Genomic DNA, 18,848 nt, shown 5'->3' with positions numbered 1-18,848 from the left:
TGCTATATTGGAGACGTCTAATGATGACCCCAGAGTTAGCCCACTATGCTTCAGCATTGACAGACATTGTTCTACTTGATCGCTTTCATAAAATTGTCTGGTTGAAAGAATTACGGGGGTACTGTCACAGTTAAAACTAGACCACCTATGGGGTAATACTGATGTGTCCTGCTTCCCCTCAAAGATCAGGCTGAAACAAATGTACTGGGAGATGGTGAACCTTAGAACTTTTGCCAATGGGACTAACCTCTCGCTGACAAGACGCTTCCTGGACCTAAAAATGTCTCCCTCGTGTGAAGCGTACTGGGACTTGATTGAGAAGCCGTACGACAGGAAGTTGTACTTTCAATTTAGAGTCGGATCACTCCCAGTAAATGTGTTTAAAAAGAAATGGTCTACATCCTGCGACGAGCATTGTTACCACTGTAAAGATCAAGTTGAGCATGTCTCTCATGTACTGTTTTGTTGCCCTTTATATGCCAACCCACGGCACAAATGGATAAGACCCATTTGCCTCAACATGGGGACGCGTAGTCAAGCAACAGCACTCAGAATTCTGGAAACTGATTGCTCTCCACTGTTCGCAATTGCTGTTGCAAAGTTTTTGGACTGGGCGTGGGTGATTCGAACACGCACTCTACTAGGAAAAATGCCGTGATGTATCTCGGTTACCATATTTTTAATGCTTTGACTTGTGAGTAAGTGTCAAGGTTGTTCTTAATAATGTTTTAACAGCTTATTGTATTCAACGGATATTCGTTTAATACTTGTCTTAAATTCTGTGTATTGTAGACTTAGTATTTATTGTATAGTGTTAGGGTGGAAATGCTTTTATGACTGATGTCGAATAAAGCTTTGAAAATTGAATTGAATTTATGGGCTGAACAAACAAAATCATATAGTGCCCACCCTTCTGAGAGCACAACTGTACCTGGGAACACAGGATCGGCGCAGTCAATGCTGCAAGACAGTTCGCAGCACTTCTGGACTCCAAGGCACTGTGCATCGCAGTTGCAGTTGGTGATAAGAGGGAGCATATGGCAGTGAATGTCAATTGTAGGGCAGTTTCCCGGTCGAGCTGTGAATTAAAAGTGAGCAGGTTAAAGAGTCTGTCAGAGCTACAGTATGACTAGAATCATCATTATCACAATCAGCAGCAAGTGAATTTAGTGTGATATTATTTCATTACCTCCTCCTCCTCCTCTTCCTCGTCCCATTCCTTCCTTGATGAGTGACTGTGCCCATTCACTCACAACGCCCACCACTCACTAAAGCTGCTTCCGCTTTCTATCCCTAGCAGAGGGATTTACCCACAAATCTCCTCCGAGGATGGCCTGTTGTTTGTGCCCTCCTCAGTTCCTGAGGGCTGCAGAGAGTCTACAGGAGCAACACCTCCAGTCTCGGCAGGGAGGACTCGCGGGTGGGGGTCACGCAGAGAGGGGTTCGCGCATGGAGAGTAGAAGGTTAATTTAAATAGAATTTTTTTTTAACTTACCTTTGCCTTAGGTCCCCTCTCGCAGTCGCCTTCTCTCTCTGCTGCTCGCAGGAGGCAGGCCGCATCCCTCTCCTCCCCATAGCCAATCACAATGCTCCAATGGAAGCATTGTGATTGGCTGGGACGCCGACCCCACAGGCGTCCATGGGGAGGCCGTTTTCTCCATACAGGCCACATGCAGCCTACACGGAGAAAATAGGAGAGTGTGTATGAATGGTTTGGTCGGCCCTGGTGCCGACCAAAAAGTCAGCGCCCACAACAGTGGGCCAGTCACTCCTCCCCTGCCTAGAGCAGGACCGCCCACCCGCCCGCCCCCAACCAAACCCTTCTGCTTTTTCGCAGTGCGAGAAGCAGTAACATAAATTGGTATTCATTATTCCATTTTATGTTTCTGCTTCTCGCACTGCGAGAAAGTAGTGGGGCAACGCTCTTTCGCCACGTGGAGGAGCCGCCCCTGAACACCTCTCTGTCTACAGGGTGCTAAGGCCTCTCTACTGAAGTCAAGGTAAGAGCGTTTTATCCATTTTATTTACAATGCTCACACTATGTTGGCACTCTCCTTGTGGTTGTTTCCTGGGACTCTATACTCACAGGGGAACGGGCGCCATATGCTTGTTGCTGGGAGCACCACTAATGTGTTTTAGTAGAACGAGCTGCCCTTTAACCTACGGACGTCCTCACCTCTTCCATAGTTCGGTAAATCCCTGAAGACCTGGTTATTTGGCTAATCAACTGGACCCTGCCAGTGCCTGGATACACTTACGGTGTCAGGAAGCGCTCTGCAAATCTACTGATTGATTGGTTATAAGGTTGCTGGCCACGCTGCATATCTCTGAACCTTTGAGGGACTGCAGAGCAGAACCGACTGTTGTGATGCACGCAGGGCCAGGGGGGGGGGGGGGTGTTAGTGACTTCTCTGTAGCTGAAGTGGCGCCATATTTCCAATAAATTACCAGGTAAAAGGGAAAAGGGAAGACTAGAGAATAAAAGAGGGGATAAGTAAACACAAGCAAAAAAAGTGAATTATAGAGGCTAAAAGTATCTCTTCCTTCACCTTTCATTGTGCTTTTTAAGAGTTGGTCCCTTGGCTTGTGGACCCAGAGGAGTCTTTGGGTGGACTTTGGGCCAATCGCCCTAGCACTCTTGTCACCAGAGACAGACTGCCTGCTTACTACGAAATCACACCACTCTTCTCTTCTCTTTCCAGAGAGAAATACCTGGAGCAGGGGAGAGCGCTCTAGGTCCCATTTGTTATGAGTGGATTCAGAGGCGGTGCTGAGATCCTTGTCGGAGGCGTAATCACCATTGCAGGAAGAGTCTGTCCACTCAGGGCCTTCCTCCATCCTCAGATAGGTCCTACGTCTCTCAATCATCCCCAGCCTCCTGCCCCCCTTGGGCTTCTCTGGAGTCTGAGGAGGAGGCAGGGTTTCCTGATGATTCTGCTGCTCCTAGAGGGAGACCTGAAGCCCCTGGTCTCATACCTGTCTTGTAATCTTCGGCTCACTGTGAAATAAGATCAGCCTACCACAAGTGGGGAATAAATGATACATTTCCAAAGAATGGAAGAAACTGGATGGGGCCTCAGTTCAGAGACTAATTGAGATATTTCATCTTGGCTGAAGGAGAGACCGAACTGCCTCAGTAGTTAGTAGTGGATCCCTTTCTTGCTAATCCAGTGGACAAGACGTCTCTCCTTTCTGAGGATTTTGTCCTTTCAGACCCTGGGGAAAGAAGGATGAGGGTGCCCTAAAGGGAGCACATGCACTTCTTTGGGCCTTATTTAGGTCTTGGTGAATGGTTACTCAGCAACAACAGTGACAGATATCCTGTCTGCCGAAATATAAATACCATAGGTTGTAATGCAGTTTATATTTCAGTGGATGGGTAACCATCACTGTTGTGATGGAGTAACCCATCTGCCAAGATATAAATCAATCATCACAGAAGGTTCTGTCTGGTAGAACAATTTCTTTACAATTCATAACACTTGAAAATCAGTGATTTTTAAGTCGACACTGGAACACATATGAAGTGATAATGTGGTTGGCAGTATCAAAAGGATTTTTACTTTTTCTTTTTGAAACTTTTCTTTTTTGAATTTTTTAAATGACACCACAAAACTTCAGATAACACAGGCTGTCTTGGAGTTCATTAAATGAAATGGCGCAGGTGACAAATATTTACAGTGACTAAAAAGTACCCAAGTGACAGAGAGTGACTCTGTGTATTATACATGGAAGTGAAAAAACAATACGTTGATGATGCATTTAGGGAAGGGATTTGAAGTAAGTCCAAACACAGTATCATTTGCATATCTCTAGCCCAAGCAGTGATTGCTTAGTAATTTGAGAGCAGAGAGACCTATGGGTATATTGGACAAATATAACCACCAACGTTTCGACCCTGACAGAAGCATAATTAAGGGATTGTCATGGCGTGTCTTCTTCAGGACAGCGGACGCAAATAAACAGCCAAATCCAAATGTGTGTATAGATTCTGTGATGGAGTCAAACGATGATTGCTTGGCTGATCAGTAATTCAGGTTGGAAGTCCTTACGGTGGGCCCTGTGCTGGATGATTTCGGCTTATTGTCTTGGGAATAAGGGAGTAGTGGTGTAAAATGTAAAAAACTATGCAAAAAGAAAAAGTAAAAATCCTTTCAATTTCGCTAACCACATTGTCACTTCATATGTGTTACAGTGTCGACTTAAGAATCACTGATTTTCAAAAGTGTTATGAACTGTAAAGAAATTGTTATACCTGACAAAACCTTATGTGACGTATGAAATATATGCCCAGGTTCTGAAGGATTCTGGGTTACCCCTTTGCTTTCATATAATATAAAATATAAATCAGGCTCTAGGTCTTGATTTAATGGCACAGATTTATGGGGTAGATGCAGTTCAGTCCTTAGTCAGGGATTTCCAGTGTCTGTCCTCCTGTATTCAAGAAGGTGGTGTAGGAAGCTGTATCTGTATATACTATACCAAAGTAAGGTATAGTGTGAACAGTGCAGTGGATCCCCAAAGGTAGGCAGAGGTTAAAGTTGACAGTACCTTACTCTCGGTATACACTCAAAATATCGAGTTTTAAATATCGATTTGCATTAATATCGAATTAAAAATATAGAATGGACACAATATCGAATGGACAGAATATAGACTACAAAAATATTGAATAGAATAGCAGTAATATCGAATTCAAAATATAGAATGGACAAAATATTGAATGGACAGAATATAGACAACAAAAATATCAAATTTGAGTTAAGTAAGTTAATATCAATTTTTTAACAATATCCAATTTTTTAAAGTGTTTTTTAGGTTAGTATATGTGTGAAAAGTGTATATTAATTTTACAACTTATTTTAATTAATTAACTTTATGGTATTTAATTTTTGCATATTATAATTCTGTAGCGGGTTGTGGGTTTATAGGGGAATAGGGTGGGAAGTAATTTAATTATAATTAATTAAATATGTTAATTTATTTATTGGTATTTATTTTGAATTAATTGTTAATTAATTGTTAATTGATAATTAATTAAAATATAATTGGTAATATTTTTTAACTAATTGATTAATTGATAATTATGTTTTATTAATTTATTTTCTGTAGCCGGTTGTGGGTTTATAGGGGAATAGGGTGAGAAGAAATTTATTTATAATTAATTAAATTTTTTAATGTATTTATTGGTATTTATTTTGAATTAATTGTTAATTGGTAATTAATTAAAATATAATTGGTAATTATTTTAATTAATTGATAATTATGTTAATTTTATTAATTTATTTTTAGTTGCGGGTTATGGGTTTATAGGGGAATAGGGTGGGAAGTAATTTAATTGTAATTAATTAAATATTTTAATTTATTTATTGGTTTTTTATTGTTGTAATTTGTAATTATATTTTAATTGTTAATTGGTAATCAATTTGCATTATGAGGTAATAATTTGTAATAATTAATTTTTATTTGTATTTTTAATTGATTAATTATTATATTATATAAAATTGTTAATTACTTTTAATTAATTTGTAATTGGTATTAATATTTAATTTATTTTTATTCATATATGAAGTATTCACTTTCCCTACTGTTGCACTCTCTAGAGTGGGAATAGTAACTTTTACCTCTACGGTATCCAACCATTTCCCTACTGTTGCACTCACTGGAGTGGGAATAGTAATTTTTACTCCTACGCTATCCAACACTTTCCCTACTGTTGCACTCTGTGGAGTGGGAATAGTAATTTTTACTACTACGCTATCCAACGCTTTCCCTACTGTTGTACTCTTTGGAGTGGGAATAGTAATTTTTACCCCTACGCTATCCAACGCTTTCCCTACTGTTGCACTCACTGGAGTCGGAATAGTAATTTTTATTCCTACGCTATCCAACACTTTCCCTACTGAGACTTCATGCATTTGTCAGTTTCCTCAGTGACCACTAGGTGGCGAGCGTGTGCGCGGCCCTATCGACAGACAGACAGACCCTGAGCGGACAGACGCTGTGCGAGCGAGCAGGAGCTTGGAGCTTGGCGGGACCTGTTACCTCGGGGATATCTGACCACAGCCCCAGGCCAAGCCACCCTGCAACCGCACCCTGACTGCTTTGATTTTCGGCTCTCCGGCTCTCCTTTGCTGCACAGATGGGAGGCCGAGAAGCCGAGACTTGGACCTTGCTCCCACCCCTGCTAACGCTCCGGCCAGCCCAGAGCCACCGAGGAGGAAGAAGGAAGCAGCCGGTCGGTGAGTCAAGGGGTGAATAACCTGTCTGGTTGGTCGCTAGAACGCCGAGCAAGGAGCATGGCGCAAGGAGCTGCATAGACGGCCTGCCACTGACCGCCGTAAACACCGTGTCTGAACTGCTTGGACTCCCGTTGCAATTGCCGAACAGGACAGGCTAAATTCGTGGCTGCATTCGTGGCGGGCTGTGCCACACTGGAGGGGAGTGAACTCCTGTGCAGGACACAGGAAAAACTGTCCCAGGCACAGTTCCAGGCAGCCTGAGCTGCACGAGCTTTCGACGCTTGTGTGTCGTGCTCCAAGCTACCCCAGGCTACCCCTCCCGGCATCCTGAGGCAGACCACACTGCAACTTTGCCCTGCTGCGCAACATACAGCATCAAGGAGTGAGAGAGAGGAGAGGCGGCAAGAAGCAGTGAGTCGGGTGACGGGTGCTGGGAGCAGCGAGCGGGAGCGGGTGCGGGTCGGCCGGGGGGGGCGGGCTGCCAGCTCTAGCCCGAGCCCCTGAGGCCCTGAAGCCATACCCCGCCAGCACTTTAGACTCGAGGGTCTTTGGCCAAAAGGGTGAGGCGAAGGCAGCAGCAGAAGTATCAGCGAGCAGCATCCCTGCAGGAAACCAAACACGACAGAGTTACTGGGGGACCAAACGCACTACTGCAATTCTAAGCTCCAAATTAAGCATTTTAAATTAAGAATTTTTTAAACTACAAGCGACTATACAAGCACCAGCACTTAGCAGGCAACAGCAAAACCACGGTGGACTGCCTGATAAAAACTGTTAAAACAGCTACAACATTATAGCTTGAGATCTCGTGTCCTGAGGCCCCAATAGAGGGATCCAAGTAGGCACTTTACATCTTGACGGGACTGATTGTAAGTGACTAGACACGACAGAGAAAGCCACCACATTGCCAGACATTACCAGACACGGCATCACTCCAACGCAGTCCCTCCCTGACGGCAGCTGCCCCAATCCTGTGTCGTGTGTCGTGCCCCAAGTCACCCCTCAGTACCTTACGCCACACCTAGCGTAAGGGTCGGTAGCCGAGAAGGTGACACGGTGGGGGAGTTGTCACGTAGCAGGACGCAGAAGGAGCAGACAGGCTCGGGAGGAGGTCGCCAGAAGTTGTGAGTGAGGCGAGAGTCCGGAGGAGAGGCGTGGTGAAGTGAAGAGATAAGAGCACCCTGGCAGCGGGGGGGGGGGGGCAGCCGCAATAGTGGAAGCCACAAAGAACAGCACCGGGGTCAGAACAAGTCACCGGGATAAGTCCTATCACCAATCGGAGAAGTGAATTGGGGATATGCGGTCAGGAAAAGTTCGCCAAGCCCCCATTTACAAAAACAAGAAAAGAGCGACAAAACGGGATCAAACAAAAGCGGCTAATAAATCTGGAAACAAGAGCAAGCTAAAAGAGGATTCCAACCCACAAGAGAAGAGTGTGATCCTTTCTATAGCTACAGAGCCATTTAAGTTCGGTGGGAAAAACCTAAAGCACAAATTCCAATTTCTAAAAGACCCGATGGCGGCAATATATGCAAACACAGAAGAGTCTCAAAGCCTACAAACTCCCATAAAACCGAGACACGCGACAACACCAAAAACAGCCGGAGACAAATACCTAGAAGCAACGTCGAGACAACCAGAAGAGTGTCAACAAAAAGAAGGGAGAACACCAGAAGAAAAGGATCAAAGACTGGTTCGAGAGAAATCCACTTTAAAAAAATGGCTTCTAAAGACGACAGCACAAATACATGTCTCGGCACCCAAACATACATCTCCACCAACATCCCAACATACAGCCATTCATGAAAGAAGCACGGAAGAAACAACCGTACAAAGGTATATGTTAAGGGAACAAAGTGAAGGCGGAGATCAAGTTATACAACAAGGAAACATCCAAAAGACAAACTGGTCAAGATCTTTTTCAATAACAGAGGAAGAAGACCTCATAAAGATGCTGGAATTTAAGACCCAAAAGGAGGGGGAATTAGGGACACCTAACCCGGGAAAATGTAGAGACACAAACCAGCAGGAAAAAAAGGAAATGGGAGCTGAAATGGGAACAGTATCAACCCCCATCAAATTCACCCCTAGCCCCATTCTCTGGAAAAAAGAAAACATGGGGCGAAGTGGTTCGCCACTAGGAGGCAAAAAAACACAGTCACCAATCACCATTTCATCGGTAAGTGGGTTCGACTCCATATCAGGGATCTTAATACAACCAACCAACAAAGAAACAACCACTTGGAGTGATTCGTTACTAAAAAGCCTACAGCAAGCAATCACAGTATTACATTTCCAATCGGACAAACTGGATGTCCAGGTAGATTTAATGAACCTGATAGCAACCCACATTGCAGGAATCAATTACAAGCTGGATAAAATCGCAGATCAAATAACTAATGGAACAAACAAAGACAGACAAAATAAAAAAAAAGTTTTGGATCAAAGCTGCGGGTGCGGCAAAATAATAGATAAACTGGCATGTCTACCAGAAATTTTGACAGAGATCCTACGTGCAGCACAAGCAAGTAAACAAACAGAAGAAACATCGTGTTTAGAAAATAAAGGTAAAATTATAATGATCGAAAAACAAAGAAGTATGAGGCAAAGCACGGAATCTGCAGAATACTCCATGGAAGGTGAGGTAAATATAACAAACGAGAAGGGCAATAGGCACGGCGAAAACAATACATCCGCCGCTCCAAGTGTACTGGAAAATCAAACCAAAAGACAACGCAAACGAGCACGGAAAGCCAGGAAGAACGCCAACTCCAAAACCAAGCAGGGAAAAAAACAAAATTATGCCATTTTTGCACAAAACGCTAACAACAGTGAACAAGAGCAATCAGTCGATGGACTAACAACACAGCAAAACATCGAAGAAACAAACACACCAATCAATTTGAGGGAAGGCAAAACATTCATGCAAAGCAACCAGTGTGTACCAGACCCCTCTGATAGCAAAGTAATAAAAGGGAGGAAAGCAATCGAAAAACCAAAAACAAAAACAAAAACTAACACAGAGGTGGAGACGGAAAAAGTGATAAGAAGGGAAAAAAACAAACAAACAACAAGACTACAAGAAATAGAAGACACGTCTCAGAAAGCAGCACCTGAAGCAAAAAGCCATGATGGCTCAAAAACCAAGTATCAAGAGGCAATGACCAAATGGATAACTAATGAAGATAAAACAAATTGGTCAAAAAGGGAAAAAAGTCCAGGACTGTACATAGAAAGAGCCACAAGTACAGACTGCCATCTATCAATTACCCTGGACAAAAATGGCAGGACGTGTAAAACATTATCGGAGAAAAAACAAAAGGAAAAGACTAGGATAGTAAAAACACTCAGCATAAAGGAGGATAATATAAGTCGAAATGAAGAAGAAGCCACAACGCCGAAATCAAGCTCAAAGGGACTGCCCACCATCGAATGCACGATCTACGCTAAGGCGGGGGAAAGGACAAGGGAAAAAAGGGAACCAAGTGGAAATCAGGTTCCCCAACAAAACCCAGCAGAAACAGGCCGTAAACTAATCTTTAAGCCCGAATATCAAACGAAGGGAAAAAACGACATACTAAATAGGGGTAACATAATGAGATTATTCAGAGAAATCCCAAAATTAAGGGAAATTCCATCGTCCGATCTCCTGGCACTAGAATTTGTCCAAACAAACATGGAGATGGATTTGGAAGTAAGTAGAACAACATGGGCATCAATTGAGACAATGGAACTGATCTTCTCCACCAGGGAGACCTTTGCAACCTGGGGCATAATAATATCATACCCACCGTTAATCAAATACCCAAACCCGCTAATAAATGACGAGGCAGCCAGGTTTCCGAAAATAAAGGGAAATTCTCCTATGGTACTAAAAGGAGCCAGAAGTACGTCACCAAATCAAGAGACATGCAGGGGAGCCGGCTTACAAAACATTACGGATAGGAAAACAGCCACCCAGTCGGAAGGAAATCAAGACTGGTCCTGGTTAGCCCTCACCTTGAACTCACATCGATCCTGAAGAATACAGCACAGCAAGGGGGGAACAAAACAATAAGGCTGTAATTCAAAATGAGAAAAAGACCATGATCTGCTCCTGGAACGTTCACGGTTTTAACGAAATGCAACAAGATGAAGAAACCCTCACCTATTTAAGTAACTTTAAAGTAATATTGCTACAAGAAACTTGGAACACTTCTCCAAAGCATTTGGAAGGCTACGAAGAATTCCACATAATGGCGGAAAAAACCTCCAAGTATGGGCATCCAAGAGGGGGGTTGTCCACATATATTGCAATAGAAAATGACTGGAAAACGGAGGAAATGGATTCCGGAGAAAGCTGGATCCAAATAGTAAAAGTGGAAGAATATCTCTCCGCACAAGGAGAAGGCGGGGGAGAGAAGCTAATAATTCTCAACATATATATTCATCCGGCAAAAAACAAAAAAGAGGAGAAACTGTCATCCTTAATAGACTTAATAAAAACACTACAAGTCACACATCAATATCACAACATGATTATATCAGGGGATTTCAACTATAACCTGACAGGAGGAAAGATGACTAAGAATAAGAATAAAAACCAAAATATACGAAACGAGCTGAAAAAACTAGGCCTAGTCATCCTAAATGGAAACATGAAGGGAGATCAACCGGCCGGTATTACCTTTTCCTGTGGAAAAAAACAATCAATTATTGATTATACGATAATTAGTAAAGAGCTAACGCCCAAGGTAGATAATTTCTACATCTCAACACGACCTGAGAGCGATCATTTCCCTCAGGAGACAGTATTATACTTCAATATTAAGCAAAAGGAGTATGTAGCATCACTAGCATCATGGCCTGAAATATATAATTTACGGAAGCTTAAATAGAGAGGAAACATCATGGAAGACATAATGAACATGGTGAACGAACACATAGAGAATGCTGAGGAGTCAGCAGGAAAATTATTACATAACTGGGTAAACCTATGTGAAGCACTCCTGGACAAATTTCCGGCAAAACCAATAAGCAAAGGTAATCACGGGGCTGTTAAAGAGCCATGGTACACAACACAGTTGAGAAACACAAAAAGAAATATTGCCAAAGTGCTAAGACAAAAAGCGGAAGCAATCAAAATGGGGAAAAAATCAGACAGCGGATCGACTCAAAAAATGAGAAAAGACTATAAGGTGGAATGTAGAGTGGAAAAAAGGAAATATAGAGAAAAGTTATGGGAAGATCTGCTGTGGGCAAGTAAATTACCAAACAGTAAAGAATTCTGGGGCAAAATCAATAAATTAATGAAAGGATTCGGAAAGCAATACAAAACCTGGTTAGAATACATTGATAAATTGTACAACCCCGAACTAGGTACAGAAAAGGCGGATGCAGCAAGGTCACTGAATGTAAAGGAAAAAGAAACGTACTTCGAGACAACCAGTACTACTATCGAAAGTGGAAAAATCCAGTTTAGCTGGGAAGCAGATGATCAAACTTTGACAACCGTTAAACGCATAAAAGCATTGATAAAACATCTGAAAGCGGAAGGAGCAGCATGCCCAAAAAGGCTACCCAATGCCCTGTTCAAACGAGACCCGGACGTTTGGGCAAAATATCTAACCCCTATTTTTAACCAGGTTTTCCGAGATAACAAGATCCCACAGTCCTGGAGCGGTAACCTGTTCCACCCAATTTATAAGAGCGGCATCAGAACAGAACCCGGGAATTACAGGTTGATTGCCCTGATCGACGTAGAGGCCAAACTCTATGCCTCATGTGTCCTGGAACATCTACAAGAGTGGACAGAGGAAAACAACATCATCCCAAAATTTCAAACAGGCTTCAGACGGGGTATGGGCACCATTACTAACCTAACAGCCTTGACAATTCTTACGGAAAAAGCTGAAAGGAAAAAGGGAGTATTAGTGGCTTGCTACATTGACCTAAAAGCGGCATTCGACAGAGTGCCGCGGGACCTTTTGTGGAAGAAACTTAAAGCATGGGGATTGCCACAGCCACTGATTAATGCAATACAATCACTATACAGTGAAACATGGGCCACTGTTAAACTTGGGGACGGACAAAGAGTCTCTTCAAAAATAAATATAACAAACGGACTAAAACAGGGCTGCGTCCTTTCACCATGCTTGTTTAATTTATATTTAGCAGACTTGAACAGTCATTTAGAACAAATAAATGGACACCCTCCGATTTTCGCAAGGGAGCCGGTTCAATACTTACAGTATGCAGATGATATTGTCCTGGTAAGTCAAACTCCGATTGGGCTGCAAAGGACAATAAACAAACTTATAGACTACCTGGACGCCCAAGGTTTAGAATTGAATAAATCTAAAACGAAGGTGGTAAGATTAGCGGGCCCAAGACAAGGAAACTATAAATGGTATGCAAAGAACTGTCAAATAGAGGAAACAAGTGTTTATAAATACTTGGGCATTAAAATGTCAAGAAATCTGTCAACGGTGGAGCAGAAAAAGGAGATCACATCAAAAGCCCAATCCTTAATATTTGCCTACAAACAATTATCCAAGAAACTGGAAAGCCCTTCACACGGGACGGGCATCTCTTAAAAATCATGGCAGCCCAATTGCTACCAACCTTGTCCTATGGTCTGGAAACCTGGCATGGCCAAGAATGTAACATCTTAAACAAATTACAAACCAAGGTTTATAAAACGGTATTCAACCTCTTCAAAGGTTCATCGCCAGCACAAATTTGTTTGGAATTCAGATTACAGAACCAGGAATTCCAAAGGAAGGCAACCACGGTAAATCTTTGCTGGAAACTCAGAGCAGCAGAGTTGGGAACTTTAAACAACTTATGCTGGTATGAAATAAAACAACAAATGGAGCAAAGAACCCCAAATACGTGGGGGGACCAACTGCGGATAGCACTGGATGAATTAGAGATCAATGGGCTTTGGAACAGCAAGATGGAAAAGTCCACTTTTAAAAAAGCTTGCAATAACAAAGCAAAAGCATTATCCTTCGTGGAGGATAAAAGGGGATTACTAAGAAGCCACCACGCATGGGTCATAATAAACTCTTACACACGGCTAAGACCACAACCCTATCTAGCAGCTCATTTCAGATTGTCCTTAAAAAGGAGATTCATGGCATACAGATTCGGAGATCTTTGTTCATTAGACTTGGCGCCCCCCTGGAAAAACAAGCATCAAACAAAGACATGTCGTTTATGTGGCTATCACACTGAAACTCTGAGCCACTTGCTGTGTGTCTGTGAAACTGTGAAATCAGAAAGAAGGAAGCTGCTGAGAACTGTTTTTAATGATTTAAATATCCGCACCTGCAGACAGGCGGCGACAAGTTGGCTGTGTGCCGCATCAAACATTTTAATATGCAGGGGGGGTAAAATTTATGATAGTTGTAGAAAGCTTACTTATAAACAAGGGCAAAGACTGAAGGCTTGGTGCCACAAAGGAAGTATGTGGAATTTTAAGAACTGAAAAAGTTTTAAATGAAATGTGTTTTATATGCTTTATGGTTTGTGAAAACTAAATAAAGTTATTTTTTTTTTGACACTTTCCCTACTGTTGCACTCAGTGGAATGGGAATAGTAATTTTTACTACTATGCTATCCAACGCTTTCCCTACTGTTGCACTCATTGGAGTGGGAATAGTAATTTTTACCCCTACGCTATCCAACGCTTTCCCTACTGTTGCACTCATTGGAGTGGGAATAGTAATTTTTACCTCTACGCTATCCAACGCTTTCCCTACTGTTGCGCTCTCTGGAGAGGGAATATTAATTATTACCTCTACACTATCCAACGCTTTCCCTACTGTTATGCTCTCTGGAGTGGGAATAGTAATTTGTACCCTCCCGCTATCCAATGCTTTCCCTACTGTTGCACTCACTGGAGTGGGAATAGTAATTTTTACTCCTACGCTATCCAACACTTTCCCTACTGTTGCACTCTGTGGAGTGGGAATAGTAATGTTTACTACTACGCTATCCAACGCTTTACCTACTGGTGTACTCTCTGGAGTGGGAATAGTAATTTTTACCCTCCCACTATCCAACGCTTTCCCTACAGTTGCACTCACTGGAGTGGGAATAGTAATTTTAACCTCTATGCTAACCAACGCTTTCCCTACTGTTGCACTCTCTGGAGTGGGAATAGTGATTTGTACCCTCTGGCTATCCAATGCTTTCCCTACTGTTGCACTCACTGGAGTGGGAATAGTAAATTTTACCCCTATGCTATCCAACGCTTTCCCTACTGTTGTTATGTTATGTTATGTTATGTTATGTTACGTATCTCTTATATAGCGCATGGCTACCCCAGCAACGAGGCGTCCCAGCGCTTGCAGACAGGTCCAATCACATAACAGCCGGAGGAATGCGGCAGGATATCTATACACCGCGGAACCCTAAATAGAAGAAAACAGCCAAGTTTTTACTTGTTTTCGAAATTGTAGGTGGTTTGTGATGGAACGTACACCTAGAGGAATAGAGTTCCAGAGTTTTGGGGCCCGAAACCTAAAAGAGCGGCCACCAGCTCTACACCTCCGAATCTTGATGGTACAGGCAAGGAAGAGGTCCGCAGACCGGAGTGCACGCTGTGGAACATAGAAGGAACAGATTCCTTGCAAGATTTTAGGACCTAGACAATGTAACATTCTATGCATAACACACAGGGTCTTAAATTGAATGCGTTGTTTTACGGGCAGCCAATGGAGCCTGCGCAAAACCTGAGAGGTATGGCAGCGTCTTGGTAAGCCGAACAGGGTCCGAGCTGCCGCATTCTGAGCTTTCTGTAGTCTATTGATGACTGTCAGATTGGACCCAAGCATTAATACATTGCAATAGTCCAGATGGGATAGGACCATAGCCTGGACAATTGTCTGACGGGTGGAAGATTCAAAGAAGCCAAGAATAGGTTTCAGAGAGCGCAGGCGGCCATAGCAAGTACCAGCTATCCTCTTCGCATGGGAATCCAGGGTGAGAGCATCATCTAAGATCACACCTAGATTCTTAACTTCCTTCTTGGGCATAGGCGGTGAGCCCAATGTAGGGGGCCACCACCGCTCGTCCCACTTTTGAGTGTCCGGGCCAACCAGGAGGACTTCAGTCTTAGATGAATTTAACTGAAGACAGTTCTCCGTAAGCCAGCTGGAAATGGCCACGATATCCTCTTGGAATTTGGCTTGATCACCAACGATGTTATTAGAGAAGGTGAAGATTCAGCTGTGTATCGTCCGCATAAGATATTAGTTCGATGTTACGTTCCCTGGCCAATGTGGCCAGGGGGCGGACATACACATTAAACAGCGTGGGGCTGAGGGCAGAGCCCTGAGGAACACCACAGCCCAATGGAAAACTGCCGGATGAGTACGGGGGGGCATGAACCTGGAAGGAACGGTCGGATAGAAATGACACGAACCAGTCCAGAGCATCCTCTCTGACACCTATCTCCCATAGCCTCTTGACTAGGATCCCATGGGAGACGGTGTCGAACGCCGCACTCAAATCTAGCAGCACCACAGCTGAGGTGTCACCCCTGTCTTGTGCCACCCTTAGATGTTCTGTGACGGCCAGTAAGGCTGACTCCGTGCTATGTTTGGCACGGAATCCGTTCTGAGACTCCTCCAAGATCCCATTAGTCTCCAGAAAATCTGTCAGAGTAGAATTGACGTGTGCCTCCATTACTTTGGCCAAGTAAGGAAGCAGCGAGATAGGCCGGAAACTTTCTGGCTTAGAGGGGTCCAGGGTGGGTTTTTTTAACAAGGGGACCACTTTGGCATGTTTCCACGATTTCGGGATGGTAGCTGATTGCAGAGATTTATTAATCAGTTTTTGCCCTTCTGTCAAGATAGATTCCGGAAACAGTCTAAACATCTCGGGTTTGACAGGATCTTCCGGGGACCCCGACTTGATTCTTGAAGTTAGGGGTTCCATATCTGTCTGAGAGATGAGTGGGAGCGTTAGGAGAGAATAGGGAAGGCTCAATGAGTCCGTAGTAGGTCTGTAGGTCATAGATGGTTCTCCAGAGTTAAATGTATTATAAATCCCTTGTACTTTATTAATAAAGAAGTGAGCCAGCTCTTCGCAATGTGAGTCAGATACTATGGTGCTATTAGTCCCCACGGGGGATGTAGTAAGCTCCTTCACTAACGCAAAGATAGTTTTTGTGCGATTTGTGCTGGCATTGATCAGATCAGTATAATAACTAGCCTTGGTCTTTTTTATCAACTTGTGGTAGGCTTTTGTAGCAATTCTGAAATTGGACTTGGCTACCAAATCATATGATCTTCTCCAGATACGTTCAAGTACCTTACACTCCTTTTTTTTTAGTACAAGCGCCTCACAGTACCATAACTGGGACTGCTTACGTTTAGGTCTTGACATTTTCCTGGGTATGAAATGATCCAGAGACTCATTGATCCATTCTCTATAGGCTAGATCCGCCTCATCCAGATTGGTAGGCCAGGCAGGTCGGGACTTAGTTAATCTAGCCTCGAATAGTGCCCCATCAAGTTTGTGCCATGCACGTCTCAAAAAAGGAGGAGGAGGCTTTCCCCCAGGGCCAGCTGGAATCCTAACAGCGATCTGTACCAAAAAATGGTCCGTCCAGCTAAGAGGACTAGGAGTGGAAACTGAAATTTCCTGAATGTTCGAAAACACCGGGTCCAGTAAGTGGCCTGCTAGATGGGAGGGCCCTACCACCAGCTGACGTAATTGGCAGGCTTCCATATCCCCTAGAAACTTCAGTATTGCTGGGGAGAGACTAGACTCCAGATGTAAATTGAGGTCCCCCAGAACACTGAAGTTAGCTGACTGTAAAATGAAGGCAGAGACATTAGAAACCAATGATTCCTGAAATGTACTCGCTAGCCCGGGAGGCCGATAAATCAGCACGCCCGTAAAAGTGAAGGTATCTGAGACCTTCAGCTTAAAAAGTGCGCTCTCACAGTTGGCTATCTCTGTAGGGGAGAGAGTGCAAGAATAGATGTCTTTAAATATCACTGCCAATCCCCCTCCCCTGCCCTTAAATCTATTCTGAGTTAGAATGAGATAGTTAGAAGGGAGGGCTAATGCAGTGATGGCCAGTGTGTCATTCGTCAGCCATGTCTCTGTTAGGACTAGCAGGTCCGGGGAGTAGTCCGTAAGAAGCTCATAAATGTCCTCATGATGTTTGACAAGGGACCTGCAGTTAAGGCTTAATATCAGTAAGCTCGCGATATTATTAGTTTTGTCAGCGGGGGCCGTTGGAAATGGGCCTGCCTCCATAGCCTTAAAACTGCAGTGATTGCACCGCAGGTCAAATGAGCCAGGATGCAATGAGTGTGGCGCACACGCCGTTTGACAACGGAGAGCAAATATCTCCTCACGGGCAAACCGGACCATGCTATCAGCTGGCAACCAGGGGTCCTGGCCACTGGCAACGGACCGGCACGGACGGGCGCAGACGGGCTCGCCTTTGGCGAGCCTTCGGCGACCCGCCGGCTACCCGCCGCGCGCGTCCGCTGCGCGGGAAAATGCTGAGGTCCCTAAGTAGGCACCAACCCCGCCTCTGGCGATGGAGACACCCTCAGGGGGCGTGCCAAGGTCGTGAACGCCCTCCACAACAAACGGCACTTGCCGCGGTGGAACGAGGCGCCGACCGAAATAGCAGCAGGTAAGGTACAGCAGGAAAAATACGATGTTTCAGTATCACATTTAAAAGCGTCAAGTTTAAAAAGGTTTGCCAGGTAACACAGAGCACCCTACACCGGCAGCACCCCAGCGCCGAGTAATCAGCGCGTCCGCTGCGCGGGAAAATGCTGAGGTCCCTAAGTAGGCACCAACCCCGCCTCTGGCGATGGAGACACCCTCAGGGGGCGTGCCAAGGTCGTGAACGCCCTCCACAACAAACGGCACTTGCCGCGGTGGAACGAGGCGCCGACCGAAATAGCAGCAGGTAAGGTACAGCAGGAAAAATACGATGTTTCAGTATCACATTTAAAAGCGTCAAGTTTAAAAAGGTTTGCCAGGTAACACAGAGCACCCTACACCGGCAGCACCCCAGCGCCGAGTAATCAGCGCGTCCGCTGCGCGGGAAAATGCTGAGGTCCCTAAGTAGGCACCAACCCACTCACTGGAGTGGGAATAGTAATTTTTACCCCTACGCTATCCAACCCTTTCCCTACTGTTGCACTCACTGGAGTGGGAATAATAATTTTTACCCCTACGCTATCCAACGCTTTCCTTACTGATGCACTCACTGGAGTGGGAATAGTAATTTTTACTGCTACGCTATCCAATGTTTTCTATACTGTTGCACTCACTGATTGCACTCACTGGAGTGGTAATAGTAAATTTAACCCTCCCGCTATCCTATTGTATTAAAAAATTCAATTGTTTTTTTTTAAGTTACATTAATTATTTATTAATTTTAAGGTGATTTAAGTATTTTAAGTATGTTTAAGTTAATTATATATATTATTTAATTAATTTTCAATTACTTTTAAGACATTTAAAAAATTCGATATTTTGACTAACTATATTTTTTACAATGATATTTTTGATTCAATATTTTTGTACTTACCTGTTTGCAGATAGGGATTCAATATTTTTGCATTCTATAGTTTTTTACTC

General features: G+C 43.7%; 1 protein-coding gene across 1 annotated transcript in view; it reads right to left on the bottom strand.

Annotated features, from left to right (window-relative positions):
• LOC147709789 (antileukoproteinase-like) overlaps positions 1-18,848 on the bottom strand; it is a 74,017-nt gene that overhangs the window by 41,920 nt on the left and 13,249 nt on the right. The window contains exon 2 of the mRNA XM_086928230.1: positions 932-1,078. Coding sequence (XP_086784356.1) covers positions 932-1,078 — 147 coding nt within the window. The remainder of the gene's footprint in view (positions 1-931; positions 1,079-18,848) is intronic.

The sequence above is a fragment of the Lissotriton vulgaris genome, chromosome 6 (assembly GCF_964263255.1).
Source record: "Lissotriton vulgaris chromosome 6, aLisVul1.2, whole genome shotgun sequence".
NCBI classification, from domain to species: domain Eukaryota; kingdom Metazoa; phylum Chordata; class Amphibia; order Caudata; family Salamandridae; genus Lissotriton; species Lissotriton vulgaris.
The sequence above is the reverse complement of the archived record's forward strand: the minus strand, read 5'-3'. Positions and strand labels throughout refer to the sequence as shown.